At 41.3% G+C, this 19,660-nt stretch overlaps 2 protein-coding genes across 5 annotated transcripts in view; one reads left to right on the top strand and one right to left on the bottom strand.

The window, feature by feature from the left end:
• Positions 1–4,056: 4,056 nt before the first annotated feature.
• On the top strand, positions 4,057–8,952 carry slc25a29l (solute carrier family 25 member 29-like). The gene is made up of 4 exons (XM_029461109.1): positions 4,057–4,442; positions 5,978–6,021; positions 6,682–6,765; positions 7,701–8,952. The coding sequence occupies exons 1-4, from the start codon at positions 4,409–4,411 to the stop codon at positions 8,544–8,546; spliced, it is 1,008 nt and encodes a 335-aa protein (XP_029316969.1). The 5' UTR covers positions 4,057–4,408; the 3' UTR covers positions 8,547–8,952.
• A 1,771-nt stretch (positions 8,953–10,723) lies between these two features.
• fancm (FA complementation group M) overlaps positions 10,724–19,660 on the bottom strand; it is a 34,982-nt gene continuing 26,045 nt past the window's right edge. The window contains exons 14-24 of one of the 4 annotated variants that reach the window (XM_029461105.1): positions 15,141–17,055; positions 14,943–15,025; positions 14,366–14,428; positions 14,068–14,187; positions 13,522–13,684; positions 13,262–13,368; positions 12,660–13,150; positions 12,483–12,579; positions 11,985–12,327; positions 11,382–11,676; positions 10,724–11,281 (exon numbers count right to left, since the gene is read on the bottom strand). In XM_029461105.1, coding sequence (XP_029316965.1) covers positions 11,158–11,281; positions 11,382–11,676; positions 11,985–12,327; positions 12,483–12,579; positions 12,660–13,150; positions 13,262–13,368; positions 13,522–13,684; positions 14,068–14,187; positions 14,366–14,428; positions 14,943–15,025; positions 15,141–17,055 — 3,801 coding nt within the window. In that variant the 3' untranslated portion in view covers positions 10,724–11,157. The remainder of the gene's footprint in view (positions 11,282–11,381; positions 11,677–11,984; positions 12,328–12,482; positions 12,580–12,659; positions 13,151–13,261; positions 13,369–13,521; positions 13,685–14,067; positions 14,188–14,365; positions 14,429–14,942; positions 15,026–15,140; positions 17,056–19,660) is intronic. The other 3 variants (XM_029461107.1, XM_029461106.1, XM_029461108.1) reach the window with 3 other exon arrangements.

The following is a 19,660-nucleotide window of genomic DNA, read 5'->3' as shown; positions in this document are numbered from 1 at the left end:
TAGTAGTATTATAAGTAAAAAGCCAATTGGAATCTGAATTTAGGTAAGATTTGCTACAGGAGTTTGGTGTGAGTAACTTACCACAACCACATTGGAGACACCAGAAGTCTCTGAGCTCTGAGGCAGACTGGCACGCAGAGTTCCTGTCTCTTGGAAGCATTGAAGACTGACCTCTCATCGTTACACTCTGCTGTTGTCAGCCTCTCAGAGCTCCAGAGGAATCATTCCCCTGGGCCGTTGGGGCTTGCCTCCACACAGCGACACATAATGTCACCATGCAAGACTAAAGAGCGGGACCGTGTCTTCCCAACAGTCCAAACGCCCGACAACAGCAGAGGCTCCGAAAAGCCAGGGCTACCTCCGTGGTGACAGGCCTTTATCAACCAGAAGTACATCAATCAGATTGATGCAGGCAACTCCCCAAATACAACGCAACGCAAAGTGAGCATTGATTTTATGAAAAGTGACACTTTTTTCAGACGTCCCCCAGTAAATACTTAATTGGTGAATTGCAGGTGTCTAGACAGGTTAAAGCTATATTTGGTAGAAAAGGCAAAGACTTCTGCACATCTAAGTACGTAGATGTCTAAAAGACTTCAACTTTCCAACCAGATGTAGCCTGGGTTTAACCGACCAGTGGAGGAGGAAGTATTCAGATACTTTCTAGAAATACTAAAAAGTACAATATCTTCTTCTGAACTGTAAAAGTGGTTGAAAATACTCAAGAAAGGTACCTGGAGTTTGTACTTAAGTACAATACTTAAGTACAATACAGTAAATGCACTTAGTTACAGGCTATTCCACCACTGGATCTAGACATCTGGACTCCAAATCAGCAGTACTTACTGGGCTTGTTAAATACAGTATAACTGTTGTTTCTTGAAACAACAGTTATACTGTATTTAACAACAGTTATACTGTTAAATATATACAAAGTTAAATATGTAAGAAACAGTGGACTTTGAAAACATGTAACTCCTTCAGCTAATCAGCCAGATCAAAGACCTTCACGTCAACAGAAGTATAGTGTTTCCCCTACCATTGTCTTGGAGGGGCGCTGCGCCCCGCCAACGGACCCCCACGCCCCCGAGCCCCCCCCCCCTGAAATTCAAGGTGTTTTTTTCGATTTTTCTTTTTCAAAATGTTTTTTGTATTCACAACTCCCTTTTCACATTGAAAGGTGCTCTTTTATTAAATAAACTAAACGCTTATGCTATTGATCTAATGTATGTGCACGTTTCAGTTTGTACTGTCTACTTTGCGCATTCACATTCTCTTCCTTTGCTCCGTTTTGCAAAGTGCGGGGCTTTGCACCTGAAGCACACACACATGCGCACACACCTACAGAGCGGAAGAAAGGAGAGGAGGTAACTAAATAAAAACCACGCCACGCACGCACGAAACCCCCCCTCCCCCTTGCACGGTGAGCCCCTCCAAAGCAATAGACCTAGGGGAAACACTGTATACCATCCCAGCAGAACTGGGAGTGGCGGGGAGCGCCCCAGGAAGCCTGAACCACAGTCTATAAGAAAATAATGATGAAAAAAAAGAAGTGAGATAACTGACCGGTGGTTTTGCCACAGCCCGCCTCAGAGCCTCAGAGCAGTTGGCTGTCCCCTCTGCATGTCTGCTAGATACTGAAGTGATTTGGTGCAGGAGCCTGGACTTATGCAGCTCAACATTCTAATTTATTACCATTCTGTGTTGCATCATACCCATGACGTCATTTCATTCTGCATTCTATTCTCTCTCCTTAAATCCCTCTCTCAAATACAAACAAACTTTATATTGGATAATAAATAAATAATGATGAATAAATAAATTCAAATGTTCTTTTTCTTTCGAATTCAGGATTTGCTAGTCCAGCAGTCACTATGTTGTCCATGTTGCAATAATGCACACTTTTCACAAATCCACACATTATGACCCATTATGATATAACACAGTACTTTATAGTACAATAAATACATTTGGTCTATTGCTTTGCAGATCACATTTTAAGTCATACATGCAACAAGTCACTGCCACAGAAATGGCTCCTGCACAGAGAGGCTCTCCACAGAGTGGGGGTGCATGCCAATTTCCTTAATTGTGTCCACATTTTGCACCCACACTGAACGCACTTGAGCCATTTCAACCATTATTTTAATTTTTCTCTGTAGCAGTATTATGGTTTTTACTTTCTATAATTGGATGGTTGGACACAATTTGCTTTAGTAGTGCTTTTTTATATTCACTAAAGTTTTTGGAACATATTCTTTTTGCATCTGCCATACATCTATCTTTAGATCCACATCAGAATTGGTGTTTTTGAATCCATTCTGGGTTTTCATGAGCACCATTACACCAACAGCATGTGCTCATACTTAACCTAATGAGGCTTAACCCAGGTGTTCTCGTTTAGTCTTGTTTATCTTACGCCAAGACTCTATAGTCTGCGACTAACTAAGCTAAACTTAAGCCACTTTTATGCTAGAGACTTAAATGTTTTAAATGTTTAGACAAAATAATATTTGCTTTATCTACAAAGCAAATATATTATTTGCAATGCATTTTCTTTGTACATTCTAAAGCGGTCTTGAAAAGCTCTGCTGTGCATGTTCATCTTCATTTAGGTAATCCAAGTATTCCATGCTGCCTCACAAACAAACAGTTGGGTTTAAGCAGAGGTTAAACCTGCCTCCTTGAAGGATTAACATAGGATTCAATTTAGTCCTAGAGTAGCTCGAATCCTCCCTCTTGCAACCAGTTTAGTTTAATCCAGAACAAGCTAAATCTAGGACGATTTTAAGATGAGTCTGTGCAGGTCGCTTAGAGTTAGAACAGCTTAAACAGGCATTTTAGTCTGGGACTAGGTTTAAGCTCTGTCTGTGAAACCGCCCCACAGAATTAAGTATCATGTAAAAGTCATGCATTCAAGATCTTACATAAGTAAAAGTACAAAGGTATTAGCATCTAAATATACTCACAGTGCCAAAAGTATTCTTATACAGTCCAATTTCAATAATTCTAATAAGTGATTAATGTGTTACCATTACTTATGTTGCAGCTGGTAACCGTGTCCTCATCATTTATTTGTTGATTTTATAGTTTAATTTCAATACATCTGCAAAGTAACTACAGCTGTTAAATAAATGTAGCTGTAGCTTCCAAAATGTTGTGGAGTAGAAGCAGTGGTGGAAAGTAAATAAGTACATTTACTAAAGTACTGTACTTAAGTACAATTTAGAGATTCTTGTTATTTACTTGAGTATTTACATTTTACATTAATTTGACACCTTTTAGTTACTAGTTGCTTTGCCGATTCAGATTATTAATACAAAATATGAATCAAATAATAAATTATGAAAGATTAGTAATTTATTAAAATAGTATTATTATAGAATAAACTACCCAGCAGTAGCTCATAAAGTAATTAAAAGGAGCTCCACCTTAACAGCTGCAACAATAAAGTGATAAACACATTATTGCATCAAAAATTATAATCCAATAATATAATATACATTATTCTGAAATTAGTACTTTATTACTTTAAGTATATTTTGATGCTAATACTTTTGTACTTTTACTTAAATTAGATTGTGAATGCAGGAGAGTATTTCTACACTGTGGTATTAGTATTTTACTTAAGGTTAAAAGATCTGAGTACTTCCACCACTGAGTACAAGTATTAAGTAGGCTACAGTAGTAAATGTACTTGATTCATTTCCACCACTGGTTGTTTGTTTGCAGGGCTGTTTTATTGCATTTCATCTCACTGCACATATGATGTTGTGTCATGGATTTGGCATCGTGCTGCACATAGCTCCCTAATCCCTGTGTTTTAGTATCCCAGTTGGACACTCATACATGCCTGATGACGACCAGCATGATAACACTGTTGATTTTGACTGTGTGGAGGATCAGCAAAAAATTTAAACTCACCTCTGCTCAGTCTGCTGCTCTACCCGCCGGGCTGCAGCCAATGGGTGCGAGGGGCGGACAGTACCCGCGAGGGGAGTTGTCTACTTCCAAGTCATCCGATTGGGTTGCCTTAAAAAAGGGCAAACACGCTTCTTCTTTTCCACTTTGAACCCCCTCCTCCTCCTCCCGCTGTACAGAAATAGAAAGGTTTGGCAGTATTAGCACTCCTAGTAGTGAGCGTGAAGACACATCATCAAACTTTATCTGTCCTTGTCTCAACCAGGCTCCAAATCCGTCACTAGCCGGAGGAAATCTTCTGTTTGCAGCATCAGAAACGTCTGAAACCCAGAAGAGGATAGTGTTTAGCGCTGAACACCAGACTTCGTAAATAATAAAGTTTAGACACTTTTCCGTTTATAACACAGCACCCACTAAAGGGCTTGTTAATCAGTTTGTCAGCCACAGAGTTAGCTTAAAACATTTCAACCGTTAGATTTGAGAGGGAATGGCATTGGACTTCGCTGCAGGCTGCATAGGAGGTGAGTAACGAGCCAGTGTTGGTGTTAGCTTGCCACGTTAACCAGGTTAACAAGTTGAAGCTAGCATTAGCATTAGCTTAGCGTTTCACTTTTCTTTTCTGTCGTCTAGAAACGAGTGGAGCTCAACTTCAAAGTTAGAGATTTGTCCCCAGCTGCCACGTATGAGAAACATTATAAACAAACTACAAGGAAAGATTAGAGGCTCAACATACCAACAACAAAAAAAAAGTGTTTTTCTAAATTTTAAATGAAAATCCCGGATGTAATGCAAATTAAGTTTTGGGTGAAGTTGCATCACATACCTGGCACTAAATTATAGGGAGTGGTGTTCAAGTTCAATGTTATCATCCGTAAAATAGCTAGTTTCATGTCTTTTTAACTTGCACAAAAGGGTCCAACTATACCAAATAATAAAACGTTTTGTTCGTCAGTGTATCAAGTGGATATTAATCTTATTTTCTCAGGATTTATTCATCATCAGATGATATCCCAGTCTGCATTGGGAAATGACTCCGACCATTTCCCGTTACAGAGTGACTCTTAAGAAATGAGTTACAGAAAGTTGACTTATTAAAGCCTCACCATAAAACCTTGGGAATCTTTTCAGCTGTTTTGTATTTTCCCAAGGCCAGGTTTTCCTAAACTACCCCAGATAGTCTCACTTCAGAGCCCTGGGGAGATCAAAGCTGTATCCAGAGAAATAGTTGTGTTGTCTTTGGTAATTTATGTCTAAGATACCTGGCTATGAAATGCAGCCTGATTTGTGAGCATCATAGTCAGGGTTATTTTCATTCATTCAACCTTTTATTTCAACTCTTAAATACATTGATGTAGAGACCACATTTACAATATAGCAGAGTAAAAACAATGATAAACAAAAAATACTAGGCATTAAGAACAAATAAGAAGCATTAACAATAAATAAAGCTGTTAACTGTGAGGCAAATTAATAAACAAGAACAACTGGAAGTGAAATAGGATGCAATTATAATGTTAAATTGCCCTCAGGATAAAAGTGATGTTGTTGGTTCTGCATGTTATTCCATGTTGCAGGTGCACAATGAGTGAAACCGGATTTGACAAGCTCAGTAACACCGTTGCTTTAGATTGTATTGTTATTCATTCACTGATTCATACATGCCAAAGCCTGTCCCAATGCAAGCTGATTATGCAATTAAAATAACAGGAGGTGTGTGTATATTTGTGCTACACTACAACATGGTTTAATAAATACCTTTACTTTAATAGCCTTTTATATTCTACTGTTTCATAATCAACATTACTATGTTGGTTATGATGATACTGTTACTAAGTTACTGTTGTATAATGGATTTTTGTCTCGGTCAAGGCCGGGCACCGTCAAGCTTTCGACACATGCTACAGTGCAGTGACCAGCTGATTATACTCGGGGGGACGGGCTGTTTGCAGTTGGGCGATGAGCCACTTGATTATAAGCCATTTCCCTAACAATAAGTTTTCTAATCATAATTAATATTTTCAGATATGATCTTTAAATCCTGTCGCTTGTTTTTCAGGTGCTGCTGGTGTTTTGGTTGGACATCCATTTGACACTGTGAAGGTGGGTGTCTGTCCCATCCTCTAATATTTACTCATATTAGGCAATGGCATGTCCCAGTACTTTGCTGTTAAAGTGTAAGTCAGACCCCTCTGTTGAGTCCCAGATAATCTAAAGTTACAGTCAGCCTTCAATAGGAATGAGATAATGAGCAAGAGAAATGGGATATTGATTACTGTAGGAATATTATTGTTATTTAGGACACGCAGATCATGTTTTATGTTTTTATAAATGTGTATTTCTTTAATTCTAAACAGATTATATATTAATGTGCCGCCCCCAAAAATGTTCAGTATTCATCAGCAACCAATAACTCTCACTTCCCTTTTTAAGATTTCAATGAATTACTCAGTTATCATAGGCTATTTCGGACATTGAGTACGGTTAGTGAATAACTCCGGCACTCTTAATCCTGTACAGTCATTGTTTTCAACTAAAATCACAAGTCGTATCTGAGTCACTGTAGTCAGTGGACTTGTCTGTGAAATACTCCTTTTGGCTTAAAGCTACTCATTAAATTCAACATTTAATGGAAATAAAAAGAAGGTGTGTAAGGTTTTCTGACTTCAAATGTATTTATTTAAATGAACCTGAACACTAACTGACTGTTGGGCCCAATTACTGTGTCATACGACTCACTCACATGAAGGCTGTCATTCACAGGTGAGGCTTCAAGTTCAAAATGTGGACAAACCTCTGTACCGTGGGACATTTCACTGCTTCCAGTCGATCATTCGCCAGGAGTCGGTAAGTTTGTTGTGAATGCCTCTCAATGTTTACTAGGGTTTTTTTCTTTCTAAGACTGCATTTAAACACATCATGGCTGATTTAATGTGTGTAACCTTCACCATGTGCTACCTACTATGCCGAGGTTGAGACTGGTCACTACACTAATTAATTTGTCCAGTCACAGACTCCTCTCTGAACAGGCATCAGCCCATAAGCAAGCATTTTCCTAACATGGGTTGCGTTGGGGGGCGGAGGTGTGTCTATTAGCCAGGGTCAGTGAGGACCTTATTTCTGCATGGGCTAAATAAAGCTTTGGGACATCATGCCATTTGAGCTAAGTGGAGTACGCTTGGTCTCTGGGAATGTCTCGTGGTGGTTTTTACATGGAAGAGGTTTTGGATTGTATTCCTCATTCAGTACAATTCCGATTTTCTTTCCAAGACCTATAATTGACCGGATACACAAATATTTGTGTATCTTTTTTTCATAAACAAATTGAATTTCAATTATATGTTCATATTAAAAACATTTACTATTTAAATAACAAGTTACAGGACCTTTTGTAGCAATGGCTTATTTTTAAGGTGGTTCCTGCAAGACTTAATTTGGTCTTTCAGTTGTTGTCATTCCCTCTGATATAAGAACTTAAAACACTCATGAGCACGGCGGATACTCCTGAACAATTACTTAGGAGTAATAACTAATTAAAAGTGTGTGTGCCCAAATGATCAAAAATGTCTCATACCTGCTGGACTCTGTAGAGATCTTCATGCAACATAATGGTGTTCCCTCATTGCTCCCAGTAATCTTTCTGTGTGTGTGTGTGTGTGTGTGTGTGTGTGTGTGTGTGTGTGTGTGTGTGTGTGTGTGTGTGTGTGTGTGTGTGTGTGTGTGTGTGTGTGTGTGTGTGTGTGTGTGTGTGTGTGTGTGTGTGTGTGTGTGTGTGTGTGTAGATGCTCGGTCTCTACAAAGGCATCGGCTCTCCAATGATGGGCCTAACATTCATCAATGCCATAGTTTTTGGTGTCCAGGGCAACGCCATGCGTAAGCTTGGCCGCGACACGCCTCTCAACCAGTTCCTGGCTGGAGCCTCTGCTGGAACCATCCAGTGCGTCATTTGCTGCCCAATGGAGCTGGCGAAGACGCGAATGCAATTGCAAGGGACTGGAGAGAAGAAGTCTAAGAGGAAGCTGTATAAGAACTCTCTGGACTGTCTGGTGAGAATCTACAACAAGGAGGGAATCAGAGGTATCAACCGCGGCATGGTGACCACCCTGCTGCGTGAGACGCCTGGTTTCGGCGTGTACTTTCTCGCTTATGACGCATGGACACGTTACCTGGGCTGTGAGCCAGAGGATCCTTACATGATCCTCAAGCTGTTGTTTGCTGGTGGAATGTCTGGCATCGCTTCCTGGCTCTCCACCTATCCCGTGGATGTGATCAAGTCACGCCTTCAGGCGGACGGTGTGGGTGGTGTCAACCAGTACAGTGGCATTATGGACTGTGTCAGACAGAGCCTAAAGAAAGAGGGGTGGAGGGTGTTCACACGCGGACTCACGTCCACTTTGCTCCGTGCGTTTCCAGTGAATGCTACCACATTTGCCACTGTGACTCTATTTTTAATGTACATGCGTGAGGGACAAGAGTGTAGCATTCAGGACTCTGAGCAGCAGTCTGTCCAGACGCAGCCACAGACGCAGCCACAGACGCAGCCACAGACGCAGCCACAGACGCAGCCACAGACGCAGCCACAGACGCAGCCACAGACGCAGCCACAGACGCAGCCAACCAGCATGTGAGCCAATGTGCAGCAGTGAGCATTACTAGTCGTCAGCAGATCTGTAACGTGTAGATGAAATAAGATTTGTAATGCAGGTCTATGATCTTTTAACTAGTGTCCATAATAAGGAAGGTGAACTGATCCTAGGTAAGCCCATGGAGCTTCCACCAAGTGACCACATGTATTATTTAAATAATATATTTTAAGATTAAGGCTGCACTTGTAAATATGGTATGGTTTTTAAAGGTCCTTGATTTTTTTTGTACACTTTTTTTTTTTTTTTTAAGTAATTTTTGTTACAAGAGTTAGTTATGTACAGGGACAGTTAGATGTTCCTAAAATTTGTCTTAAATGCTGTGTTCTAGAGTTGCAGCGACTAAACGATTCGTCTACTGACAGAAAATAAACTATTTTAATAATGAAAATGTTTTCAGTTTCAGTTTAAACTTAATATATTTGGACCGACAACCAGACAATTAAAGATATCATGTTGGACTTTGAGGAACTGAAATAGACATTATTTTATTTTGACTTTAAAAACATTTTAGACGACAAAGTTTGGGAACAAGAATACATTTTCACTGAATTGAACGTGATTATAAGATTACATTTGATTTTTAGCTGTTGACAAATTCATAATGTTCTCTCCATGGTATCCAGGTCAACACAGCATGTCTGTCTTATCGTAATGGTTATAAATACAAAAAGCCTGATGTAGATATTATTCTTTTTTTTTTAGTTTTTTTTGCAACCGTAGTTCAACTTTCCGATGACAAGGCCGAGGAATTTGACGGATACTGTCTGACGTTTTACCTGGTGACAATATTACAGGCTCAGTCGCTCAGGCCCAATGCATCCTGACAAACATGTAGTCGGAAACAAAATCATCTGTAAAAATGTCTTTAAATATAAACGTTTTTACACAATCAGTTTCTGGACATCGTAGTGTCCAAAGAAAGCACCTTATGATATTAAGCACATGTACGGTAAAAAAAAAAATGGCCATCAGATTAATCACTTTACGATAGATTTTATATTTTGTATTTCCCACTAATGCATGATTCTGTTGGTGTCGAGCGAAGATGATAGCTTGAAAAAAAAGTGGGCTTTTTTAAAAATCTTGTTCTCCTTGTCGGTAGATGTGAGACATTTATCAGGTTCAGTAGCCGTTCCGACGGAAGAGGGAGTTCCCGCACTGTCCTTTACTTGCAATGAAATCTATTAGTGACAACGTTACGGTCCTTAGACCTTAATCAGGTGAAGCACCTGAATTCCCGCTTCTCTTCCCTCCTACGCACTGGTAACAAGAAATTGAGGGTGTGCATCAGCCTTCACAGCCAAGTAATGTTTGGACAAACACAATCTGGTTGGGAGCCTTCAGCTTCCTGCTCAATAATAATCAGCAGTCCATTATAGGACAGAGGGCACACACAGCGTCACTCTGAGCATTGTGACCTCTGTACAAGTTAACAGCTGCTCAAGTTCACGAACGCTTTCAATTTTGCAGGTGTAAAACACTGAAATCAAGTCGAGCACAAAATGCATTTTGTAAACCTACCTGCAGGAGACAAAAGTATCAATTGTTGGAGCTATCGCTTTCCTTGCATGTAGACGGCACATATCTCTTCATGTCTGCAGATCTGAGCTGCTGCTGCTACTTTTCTCATCAATGCGGGGCAGATGTTAGACCGGTCTGAAACAGCTTTGAGGTCGTCCAAAGACATAATGTTGTGTGTGTATATACACTGTGATTTTTTTTTTTTTTTCATCCTTTATAAATGTGGAGGTATGTAATCTCAATAGGTTTAAGATTTTCTTCAATTACAATCCTGGTTCTTTTCAGTTTCAAAGGTTTCTCTCACTGTACCGGTGGATGACGATTGTTTCTTTGTAAAAAGGCTGCTTTAACTGTCTAATGGTGCCTTTGTGTTCTGTGCTTGTTGATGTACACGATCTTGCACCAAAGCAACATGCACACTATGTAGTTCTTTGAGAGAATGGTGAAATAAAAGTCAAACATTTTTTCACATGATTTCTGACCGTTATTAAAGACACAGTATGTTCTGAGAATAAATTAATGTATGAGTTTTAAGTGACAAAGTCTGCCCTCTAGTGGTTATAGATGAGTATCACAGGTTCTACTCACATGTGGGGCTTGAAGCCGACTTATTCAAATCCTTCATGGGAACACATATATAAAAATAGCTGTTTATTAAAGACATTTGATCCCATATTAACTTCTTTCAGAGTAGCATTGTAAATGCATGTATCCATTATTATAACAAACAATAAGTTATTCAAGTGGCAATCAAATATCGATTTCTTATATTCAGTTTTACCTCAACACCGTCTGACAGGATTAGTGCCACATATCAAGAAACCTTTTTATTATAACGTACAAAAAGCTTTGAGTGGTGTTCCTTATTGTGCAAGAGGGTTGAATTAATATCCTGAGGCTCTTCTCATTGAGATACAACTTCAGATAAAGTAGCAGTTGCTGTACGTAGCATAGTAAGTCTTTCTAGTAACTAGTTCCTGGTGAGACAGAAAAGAAAGGCAAGGGAGGCGAAGAAATGGAGTAATAAAGAGGAACAGATTGTTTTTTCTTCTAGTGTTTCTCCTCCGTCCTGCTAGCTGTTTTTCGATTTAGATGTGTTCATCAAAAAGGAGTCGCAGGAGTAGCGCAGGAAGCGGTAGATCTCCTCAGCTCTGGATCGACTCATACAGCCTCCCTTCTGTATGGCTTCAATGGAGCTGCAGGAGGACCAAAAGAAGGTGAGAGGAGACGTTATACTGTGTGAGAAGAAGGCATCTGTACTTGTCTGGCCACAATACACGCGCACACTTCCATTACCCGTTTATGAGTTGGGCAATTGAGCTGAAGTTGTGGCTCATGCTGAGGGCATGGACGTAGTTGACTGAGGGCAGGCTCAAGTAGAGCTGCAGGGCCTGCTGCCTGTGCGGCCCTTTGACCTCCAGCGGTACAGCGATGCCCTGACCTTTACGCTGCTCCAGCCGGGCCAGGTCTGCCAGCAAGCCGGCACTCTGTTCAGAGCCATCACTCCACAGCAAGCGCACCCCGGTACGCACCAGTGCTGTCAAAGTGCTGTCATAGTAACGTGTTCGCTGAAATGGACGAGCAGCCTCACCTGTGAAGGAGACAGTGATCATAAAGAACAGAAACTTGTACAGTGGTGGTATGTAACTTAGTACATTCAATCACGTACTCTTGAGGTACTTTACTTTATACTTCTACTACATCTCAGAGGTGAATTATTGTAACATTTATTTAGTTACTTTACAGATTCAGATTATAAATAAAAAATAACTAATACATTAGTATATATTAGAATAGATGAAGCTGCCTAGCTGTTAATAAAGTATTTTAAATGAGCTCCATAAGATCCATATTTAACTAAATCTGTCTCAATATTAAGTCATCAACCGGCCGACTGACCTGCCTTGGTTCGGTCCTTCTCCACTATCAGACAAACACGCTCAAACAATCTCTGCAAGCTGTTCACTTTGTCAGCCAATCGTTTCCGGTTCTGCATCGCCGCCAAATCCGATTGGCTGTGCCTCTCCACTGCCGTGCGGTTGCTGACGATGAAGTAGCTTCCGTCCAGCGAGCAAACGTGAATGGTGGCTGCGTGGCGCTGACGGAGGCTGGTCATCAGCTCCACTGCGCCACTGAGGCAGCGACTGTCCACCAGAATGCAAACAGGCCCGGACGCAGCAGGAGGCTCACTGACGGAGGAGGACGTCTGTGGAACTGAGGAGGTGGAAGGGACTGCCTGGACCTGGAGGGGAAAAAACCCTCAATGTAGTTTAAAGTTTTAATGACTCATATGTAAGTTTTAGTGATCCTGTGTCTGGTCTCTCTTATTACTACGTCTGACTTTCACACATACACTGCATGACCCTATGGACAGGTGTGTGTCAACTTTGCTCGTACCTGGGGTCGTTTCTTGGAGGATAACAGCAACTCCGACTTTTCAAAGTCGAGTTCATTGGAGAGCAAATGCTGATTTTCTAACCTCTGGCGAAACCTGCTGGAGAAAGAAAACGATGCTCTAGTCTAGTGGTTGATGAATGTTTGTGTTTGTGTGCTACCAAATGACAATTTCTTTACCTCTCATGTTGCTGGTCCGCACTCACTGAGCACCTCTGTGGCTTGCTCAGCGATGAGACCTTTGATGCTATGGTTGAAGACGAGCAGGAGGAGGGTTTCTGCTGCTGCAGCTGGAGCCTGCTGGGCTCCGGCTGTACAGCCTTCGGCCACAAGGGGACAGCAACACTCCCTCCTGATGTGAGACTTCTCTTTTTACCTTCCTCCGTCTCCTCCTCACTAGAATCATTCATGCGTATGACACGGGCGCGCTTGCTTTTCACCCCAGCTCTCTTCTCTGGTGGACATCCAGCTGCAGTCTTAGCTCCGGCCCCGGCTCTGACTTTGTGAAGGAAAACGCGCCTTCTGGTAGCATACTGCCTCCGCCCCTCCACATACGAGTCCTCAGGCATAAGTTCGATGTCCTCGGCCTCCTGCTCGCTGCTCCCCACTTCCTCCACCTCATTTCCCACCACAAAGCTGTTCTCTGCATACGTTTCATCCATCTCAGGCACCTGAGACCCAACGTTAGGAACATGGATCAATAATTGCACCAAAAGTTAACAAAAAAACTTTGTATTTCTTTTCTTTTTAAAGGAAAGTTGAGAATAAAATATGCAGCAAACCTGAGAAAATATGTCCATGTTGTGATGATTTCTGTAGGACAATTTGAACTTTCCCTGCACTGCAGGGCTTCTCACTGACTTCAGGTAAACACCCTGCATCTCTGAGTCTGTCGTAGAGAGGAACAAACAGGAAGTGGAAATGTTATGGAACAATTCCTTCTGCCCACCTAAACTCAAACTCTTGAGTGAAATGGATTTGAAACATAATCCACAGAAGGTACAAGTAAATCACATTTCTCGGAATGACCACGGTGTTGTACCATTCAGTCCCTGTGAGAAGTGTGTGTTGTCGACCACAAAGCCTTCGAGAGAGTGGTTCTGTTCGTCTCCATCCTCTTCATCAGATGACACACCTGACCCCTCCTCTTCCGACAGCTCGGCTTCTTCATCCAGGAACAGGCGCCCTTTTCGACAAACGGGGTGCTGAGAAAGAGACGATGGAAAGTGTCAAAACTGACAGATTTGGAAGGTGTCTGTAACAGATATTTATTGACTTGAAGGTGTCGTTTGCTGTAATGTGTTACGATCGCATGCTGAAGGAGACAAACAGCTACGTTTTGACACGTTGCTGTGTTACTGCTGGTTGTACTTCATTATATGTCAATGTTGTGTTCGTGACTTGTTTCTGACCCCAGAAAACAGATTAGTTATTACAGGTATAAAGATCAAATGTAGGAATAAAAATACACACAAAAGCTGCATTTGTATCTACACATCATTGTATGCACTGGTGTGAAAATATAAAAGGAGTAAATGATATAATCCAGATTCAGATCGCAGCGTTCTGCAGTCATCTGTTGTCACACCTTGGCTTTGCCCTGTTGGATCCGTTCCCTCTCCGCTCCGTGCGCTGTGGTTCTGCGTGTGAACGCAAACTCATTCTGGAAATCATCGTCAGAAACAGCTTCGCCCTTCTGTTCATCAGACTGGAGAGAAAATGTGTCACATACCGTACACTGTTAATGGTTTATGAAGCTGCATATTAGCAAACCATTAGGAGGAGAGGGAATGATCATTAAGTGAAAGTATTTCAAATCAAATCCGCTGTGTTGAAAAGGTTAAACCATTTGGCGTTAATTGAATGTTAATGAAGAAAAATCTTACAGTATTAAGTGCAGCTGTGCGTTTCCTCTTCACAACCAGTGGGGAGTCCCCGTCGCTGGAGATCTTTGACAAGCAGAGACATGCCACATACACGTACACATTACTTGTACAGTAAACAGTGCAAATGATGTGATTCTCATATATATATATTTATCAAGCTATGTTTCATTAAGTAATTTCTGGAGCTGCACATGCTTCTTGTTGCCATGACAACTGCAGGCACCTTGAAAATGATGGGCCGAGGCAGCCTGAGCCGTCTGAATCAGACATCTCACGTCTTTGCCATATTTGTACCACAACACAAAAGGTTGTTTGTAATGTATACATGAAGATTATAACCTAAGTGGCCATCTTTTTGTACACATGTCATTATTGTTATGAAAGGTAAAAAGAAAGAACGTATATCTAACACAGGTGCAAAGATTGGAAACTCAATCTGCATTTGGAAATTGGGCTCTGGTGATGGGCACTTTTCACAATTTCCTTTAGACCAAATAATTATTCTACAAAACAAAATCAGCAGATTACTAACATAATAAATATAATCGGCTCTTGTATCGACAGGCCTTGCTCTCACCACTTCCGGGGACGAAAAGGGTTTGACCTTGTTCTGACGTCTTCTTTTATGAACCACGACTTCATCCTCACTGTCGCACTCCACTAAGACAGAAGTCAGACAGAAACATGCTGATATCTCTGCAGCAGGTTCAATATGGAGGAGGGCAAAACAAAGCAAACGAATATGAAGAAATCTCAAGTTCAAAGACTAACAAACCTGAATGATGAAGGGATTTCTCTTCCTGTTGTCTCTGCCTTAAACTGGGGACTAAAGACGGGGTGCCAGACATGAGCGTCCGCCTAGCTCCTGGTGATGTGATTGGAGACGGGAGTGCACCACCTTTAGACACCAAAGGCGAAGCCAGAAGAGAGGACGTTTCTCTCTTTCTATGCTCGGACGGCATTTGTGGCCTAAATATGTTGGCTTCACTGGACTGCAGAGGCGTTCTCTGTCTATGGAAGCTGTTATAGGGAGTGGAACCGTTGGAGATGGCCGGCAAAGACGCTGTAGAGTCAGCCTGCTCTTTAGGCTGTGGAGAAGTCGACATACATGGAGCGGGAACAGCCTCTTCCTCTGCTTCGTCAGAGTCCTCCAGTGAATAGCCGAGGTCAAAGTTGACAGGGAAGTAGTCATGGGAGCTGTCAAATGACTCAGAATCCAGTTGCATTGTGGGAGACTTACCATGAGAAGTAATTGCCTTGTCCGTCATTAAATTGTCTGTTACAGGGTTACTTGGTGCTGCGGTTTGTTTTCTCTCCGTAGCGCTCGGGGTCATCAGCTTGGCATGCGGAGTATGTGTTAAATCATCCGTGTTTAATGTGCGTGCGCTCTCAGCTGTGTGTGTAGTACTACATGGGTTTGTTGGGGTACGTGTGTGTAAAGACGTATTGTTTGTGCTCTTAGCAATGTCTCCTTCACTAGGGGATGTCCTGGGCATGACGCCAGGAGTGGAGATGTCTGGGATGGTCATCTGCAGGAAGGCCTCGTCGTCCCCAAACAGATCCATGCTCTCATCCATCTGAGCTCTGCACCGAGAGTCATCTTTCATACCAGCGTACGTCAAGTCTGGCATTTTCTTGTTCCTCTCATCATCCCAACATCTCTCTTTTTCCTTGGTCATGCCGTCATTCTTACTTTCCATTTCATTGTACTTCTCAGCCCCCTCACCGACTGGTTCCTCCTTGTTAATCTCATCATCTGTCTCCTTGTGGTTATCTCTTACATCATGATTATCATTCACTTCCTCCTCCCCAAAAACCTCATCCCAGGTCGGACTGTTTGCTGCCACGCTGCCCCTGTTGACGCTCTGCTGCTGCTCCTGACCAGGCCAATCATGATACATTTTACTGTCCTCTTTATCAACTGGAGGCTTTTCTAATTCAGCCCTCACAGGAGCTTCATCAGCGTCACTCATCATCACTTCATCGTCATCGTCGTCTTCCACATCCAGTGTAAAGCTGATGTGGAATGGCTGATGAGGTTGCTGAGGAGAGGGAGGAGGTGATGGGGCAGCCATGTCGGCCTCTAAATCTGCAGTCGGTGACGGTGGAGATCGGGACAGGAGCTCCGCCACATTGGCCAGGATGACCTTCAGACTCTGATCTCTTTCTGAGAGAAGTTTAGCAAAGGAGGAAGGAGGTACTGAATCCCATTTAGGAAGGTAGAACATGGCCTGAAGTTCAACATCTTCATCAATATTTGTAATCAACTGTGAAGTTTTGTCAAAACTTACAGGTTCATCAACTGTGCGCTCCTCGTTAATAATAGCACAGTCATCATCTATGTCAGCTTCTGGACAGTCATTGTTTGAGGGTCGAGGACAAATGGCCTCAGGTCCTGTGATGTCATCATAAGGCGTCTCAGTACCATGTTCAACGGGAAGTCTTGGTTTTGTCACAGCAAATGTGGAAACAATACTTTTTCCTCGTGTATTTTCCCAATCTCCTTCATCGTCAAAGCATTCCAGATCAGACGTCGAGTGAGAAGGTTTGACTCTGCTGTTGGCAGTTTTAGTAGTTTTATTGCAGGACTTTGTGACCTTCCGTGTCTTTTTCTGTCCTTTCTTCACATGGCCAACAGCATCTGCTTTGTGTCGATAAGGAAGAAGCTCCTGTTCATAACGACACACCCCCTGAACACAAACACACACAGAGGAGTTGTGTAAGAAATATCTCTCTGCAGGAGAATCAAGGTCAGGAAGCTGTTATCAACCTCTGGATCTCTCAGGGCGGCTAGTTCACCAATCAAACAGCCAATCAGTTCCTGCTCACACGGTAATCTTATCCGGGCGTGTCCTATGAAGCTTTATATCATTGCAGCCACACGTGGAGCATTTATTAGTTTATCTGAAACAGCTAGGAAGATAAACATTGGTAAGTCAATTAGACATTGTTCCCCAGGATGATCATTTCAACAAGGACAATACTACTAAAAAGCTGCTCAAAATTGTGTCTTTCTTGTTGTATTTTACGCACAAACGCACACACGTCGTAATCATCCAGCACCGGTCATCTGTGCGAGCCATATGGCCTGGAAGGGATTCATCTAGAGTGGTATCCTGCTATGGCTGACGGGGTGCCATCGAACCTGCGACCAGCAGGACGAAGAGGCTCGATGAACAGGAAAGAAAGAACAAGATGTAGAGTGACAGTAAGAAAGGGAGTGTGTGTGTGTGTGTGTGTGTGTGGAGAGCAACCAACTGGTTCTGCCTATAAAGAAGTCAATGAGAAGTGTTTCTAAAAATGGAAACATAGAAGAAATTGGTCAAGCCTGTTTCCACACTTAATCGATTATAAAACTGTGCCTTAGTGCAGACAACTGAGCTTCATGTATGCCACTTGGACATGTAACACACGGCTTTTGATCCAGATGGAGATGATAAGACCCTGCGGTGTCTTTACACCAACAGGTCACTAGGTGTAGAAGTACTGTATGGAGTGGTGACTGGGTGAAAGTTAGTCATGCACCTATATCTCTCTGCACTCAGCAGTCTGTAAAAAGAACACTAACTTGAAAAGGGTGACCAAAGTCTGGGGACCAGGAATATCTACAACAGTTCATAGTGATTCATTTAATAGTTGTTGAGGTGTTTAATGTCGGTCTGGCCCAAAGTGACAGAACAACAAACAGTGTGCAGCTGAACTGCAATCATCAGGTGGCATGAACTGCATGAACTCAATGAACTGAATTATTTAGGTTTCTTGATCAATAGGTTTCTAACACCTGGACAAGTATTTCTTCACACTGTTCTGCCCTTAATTATCCAATTATATAAACAACTCTGGGCGCCTTGCAGGCGTCACACCCTGAGCAGCCAGTGGATGAGAGGTGTAATTAAAACTTCAACACTCAGCCCTTTTTAATGAAGGCTGAACGCTTTCAACAGTTCCACTGAACATATGTCCTCCATTCGTGCTGACAACAATATATATAATATCAACGGTTCACATGGTTTCCGTGTTGAAAATAAATCAACACGAGTTGTCAGGGCTGTGTTGTTGTTGGTGGTATTAATTCATGTTGCAACATAATCTGATGGAATTTAAAAATACTTAACAGTTGGTATATTTTGAAAAGGGAAAACTGAACTTGCAACAATCAGAGTCAGTTTTTTATAAAATGATGGCATGAAGTGTGTAAGGTAACTGTGAAACATTTAGGAAAAATAAGGGAAAGAGATCTGAACTCAAACATAGAAGCGGATAAATGGAAAATATGGTGGCAGATGTCGGATGGTCAGTTAGAGAGGCAGCGGGCGTTACCTTTTTGGAAACAAGTAATTAAAAGTATCAGCGTTGGTTGCATTGGCCATTGACAGAATCTCCTCAGCTTTGCTTATCAGGAGACAAATCATGTCCGAGTTAAGTTTATTATAACATATTTAGTTTTTATTTGATCAGATTTGAAGGAAAAATATTATTTTATGTTTTTTTTTATTCTTTTTTTTTACAAATTAATATATTTATTAGTTATTTAAAGACCCAATCTGTATCTTTTGACTAAGTAACTTACTAGCATTCACATATAAAATGTATAATTTTAGAGAGAATACCAGGTTTCTGTAGTTTTCTTTGCTGATGGTCATTTTAAAATATAATAATAATAATAATAATAATAATAATAATAATAAATTGAATTTATATAGCCCCCTTTCGAGACCTCAAAGCCGCTGAAAAATATAGGCCTGTTAACATCCGTGTTTACATTTTACTAATCCATTAAAAATCAATTCATTCAGATAGATAAGTCCCAGTCTCTATATTGTCACCATGATTGTCATCATTGTTTCCAGTCACTAAACTGACTGGAAATTAGATCTGGATATTGTATTTTCCTTAGATGATCATTTAAAAATAAAGGCTTGTTTACACCTGTGTTTACGATCATTACTAGTAAACAGTGTCACAAAAATATATGTAACTTAGACTAGGCGGTTGTCAAGAATTTGTTTTTGTCCACCGGTAATCAGTTTTGGAGAGACAGCTGGTTCCAGCCGTATATTCTGAATTATGATGGGTTTTCCCTTTTGTTCAATCACATAATCCATTTAATAACCATGTTATTGTTTTCCATTAGTTATAGTAATTACCTTCTTAAAAGCTAAATTACTAAATTATTTACTTGTATTCAACAATGGGTCTCTTTCACAAAATACGTCTCACAGTAGAAAAACAGAAAAGAAATGAAGGATGTCTGGATTCTGTTAAGTTGCATCAGCTTCAAGCTCCTGGTATTGT

This window comes from Cottoperca gobio, chromosome 22 (assembly GCF_900634415.1).
Source record: "Cottoperca gobio chromosome 22, fCotGob3.1, whole genome shotgun sequence".
In the NCBI taxonomy this organism is placed as follows: Eukaryota; Metazoa; Chordata; class Actinopteri; order Perciformes; family Bovichtidae; genus Cottoperca; species Cottoperca gobio.
The sequence above is the reverse complement of the archived record's forward strand: the minus strand, read 5'-3'. Positions and strand labels throughout refer to the sequence as shown.

Bases quoted from the DNA above. Each gene is read 5' to 3' on its own strand.
- slc25a29l (XM_029461109.1), top strand. From the start codon at position 4,409: ATGGCATTGGACTTCGCTGCAGGCTGCATAGGAG. The intron at 4,443-5,977 runs GTGAGTAACGAG...CTTGTTTTTCAG, and splicing joins CGCTGCAGGCTGCATAGGAG to GTGCTGCTGGTGTTTTGGTT. The intron at 6,766-7,700 runs GTAAGTTTGTTG...GTGTGTGTGTAG, and splicing joins CGATCATTCGCCAGGAGTCG to ATGCTCGGTCTCTACAAAGG.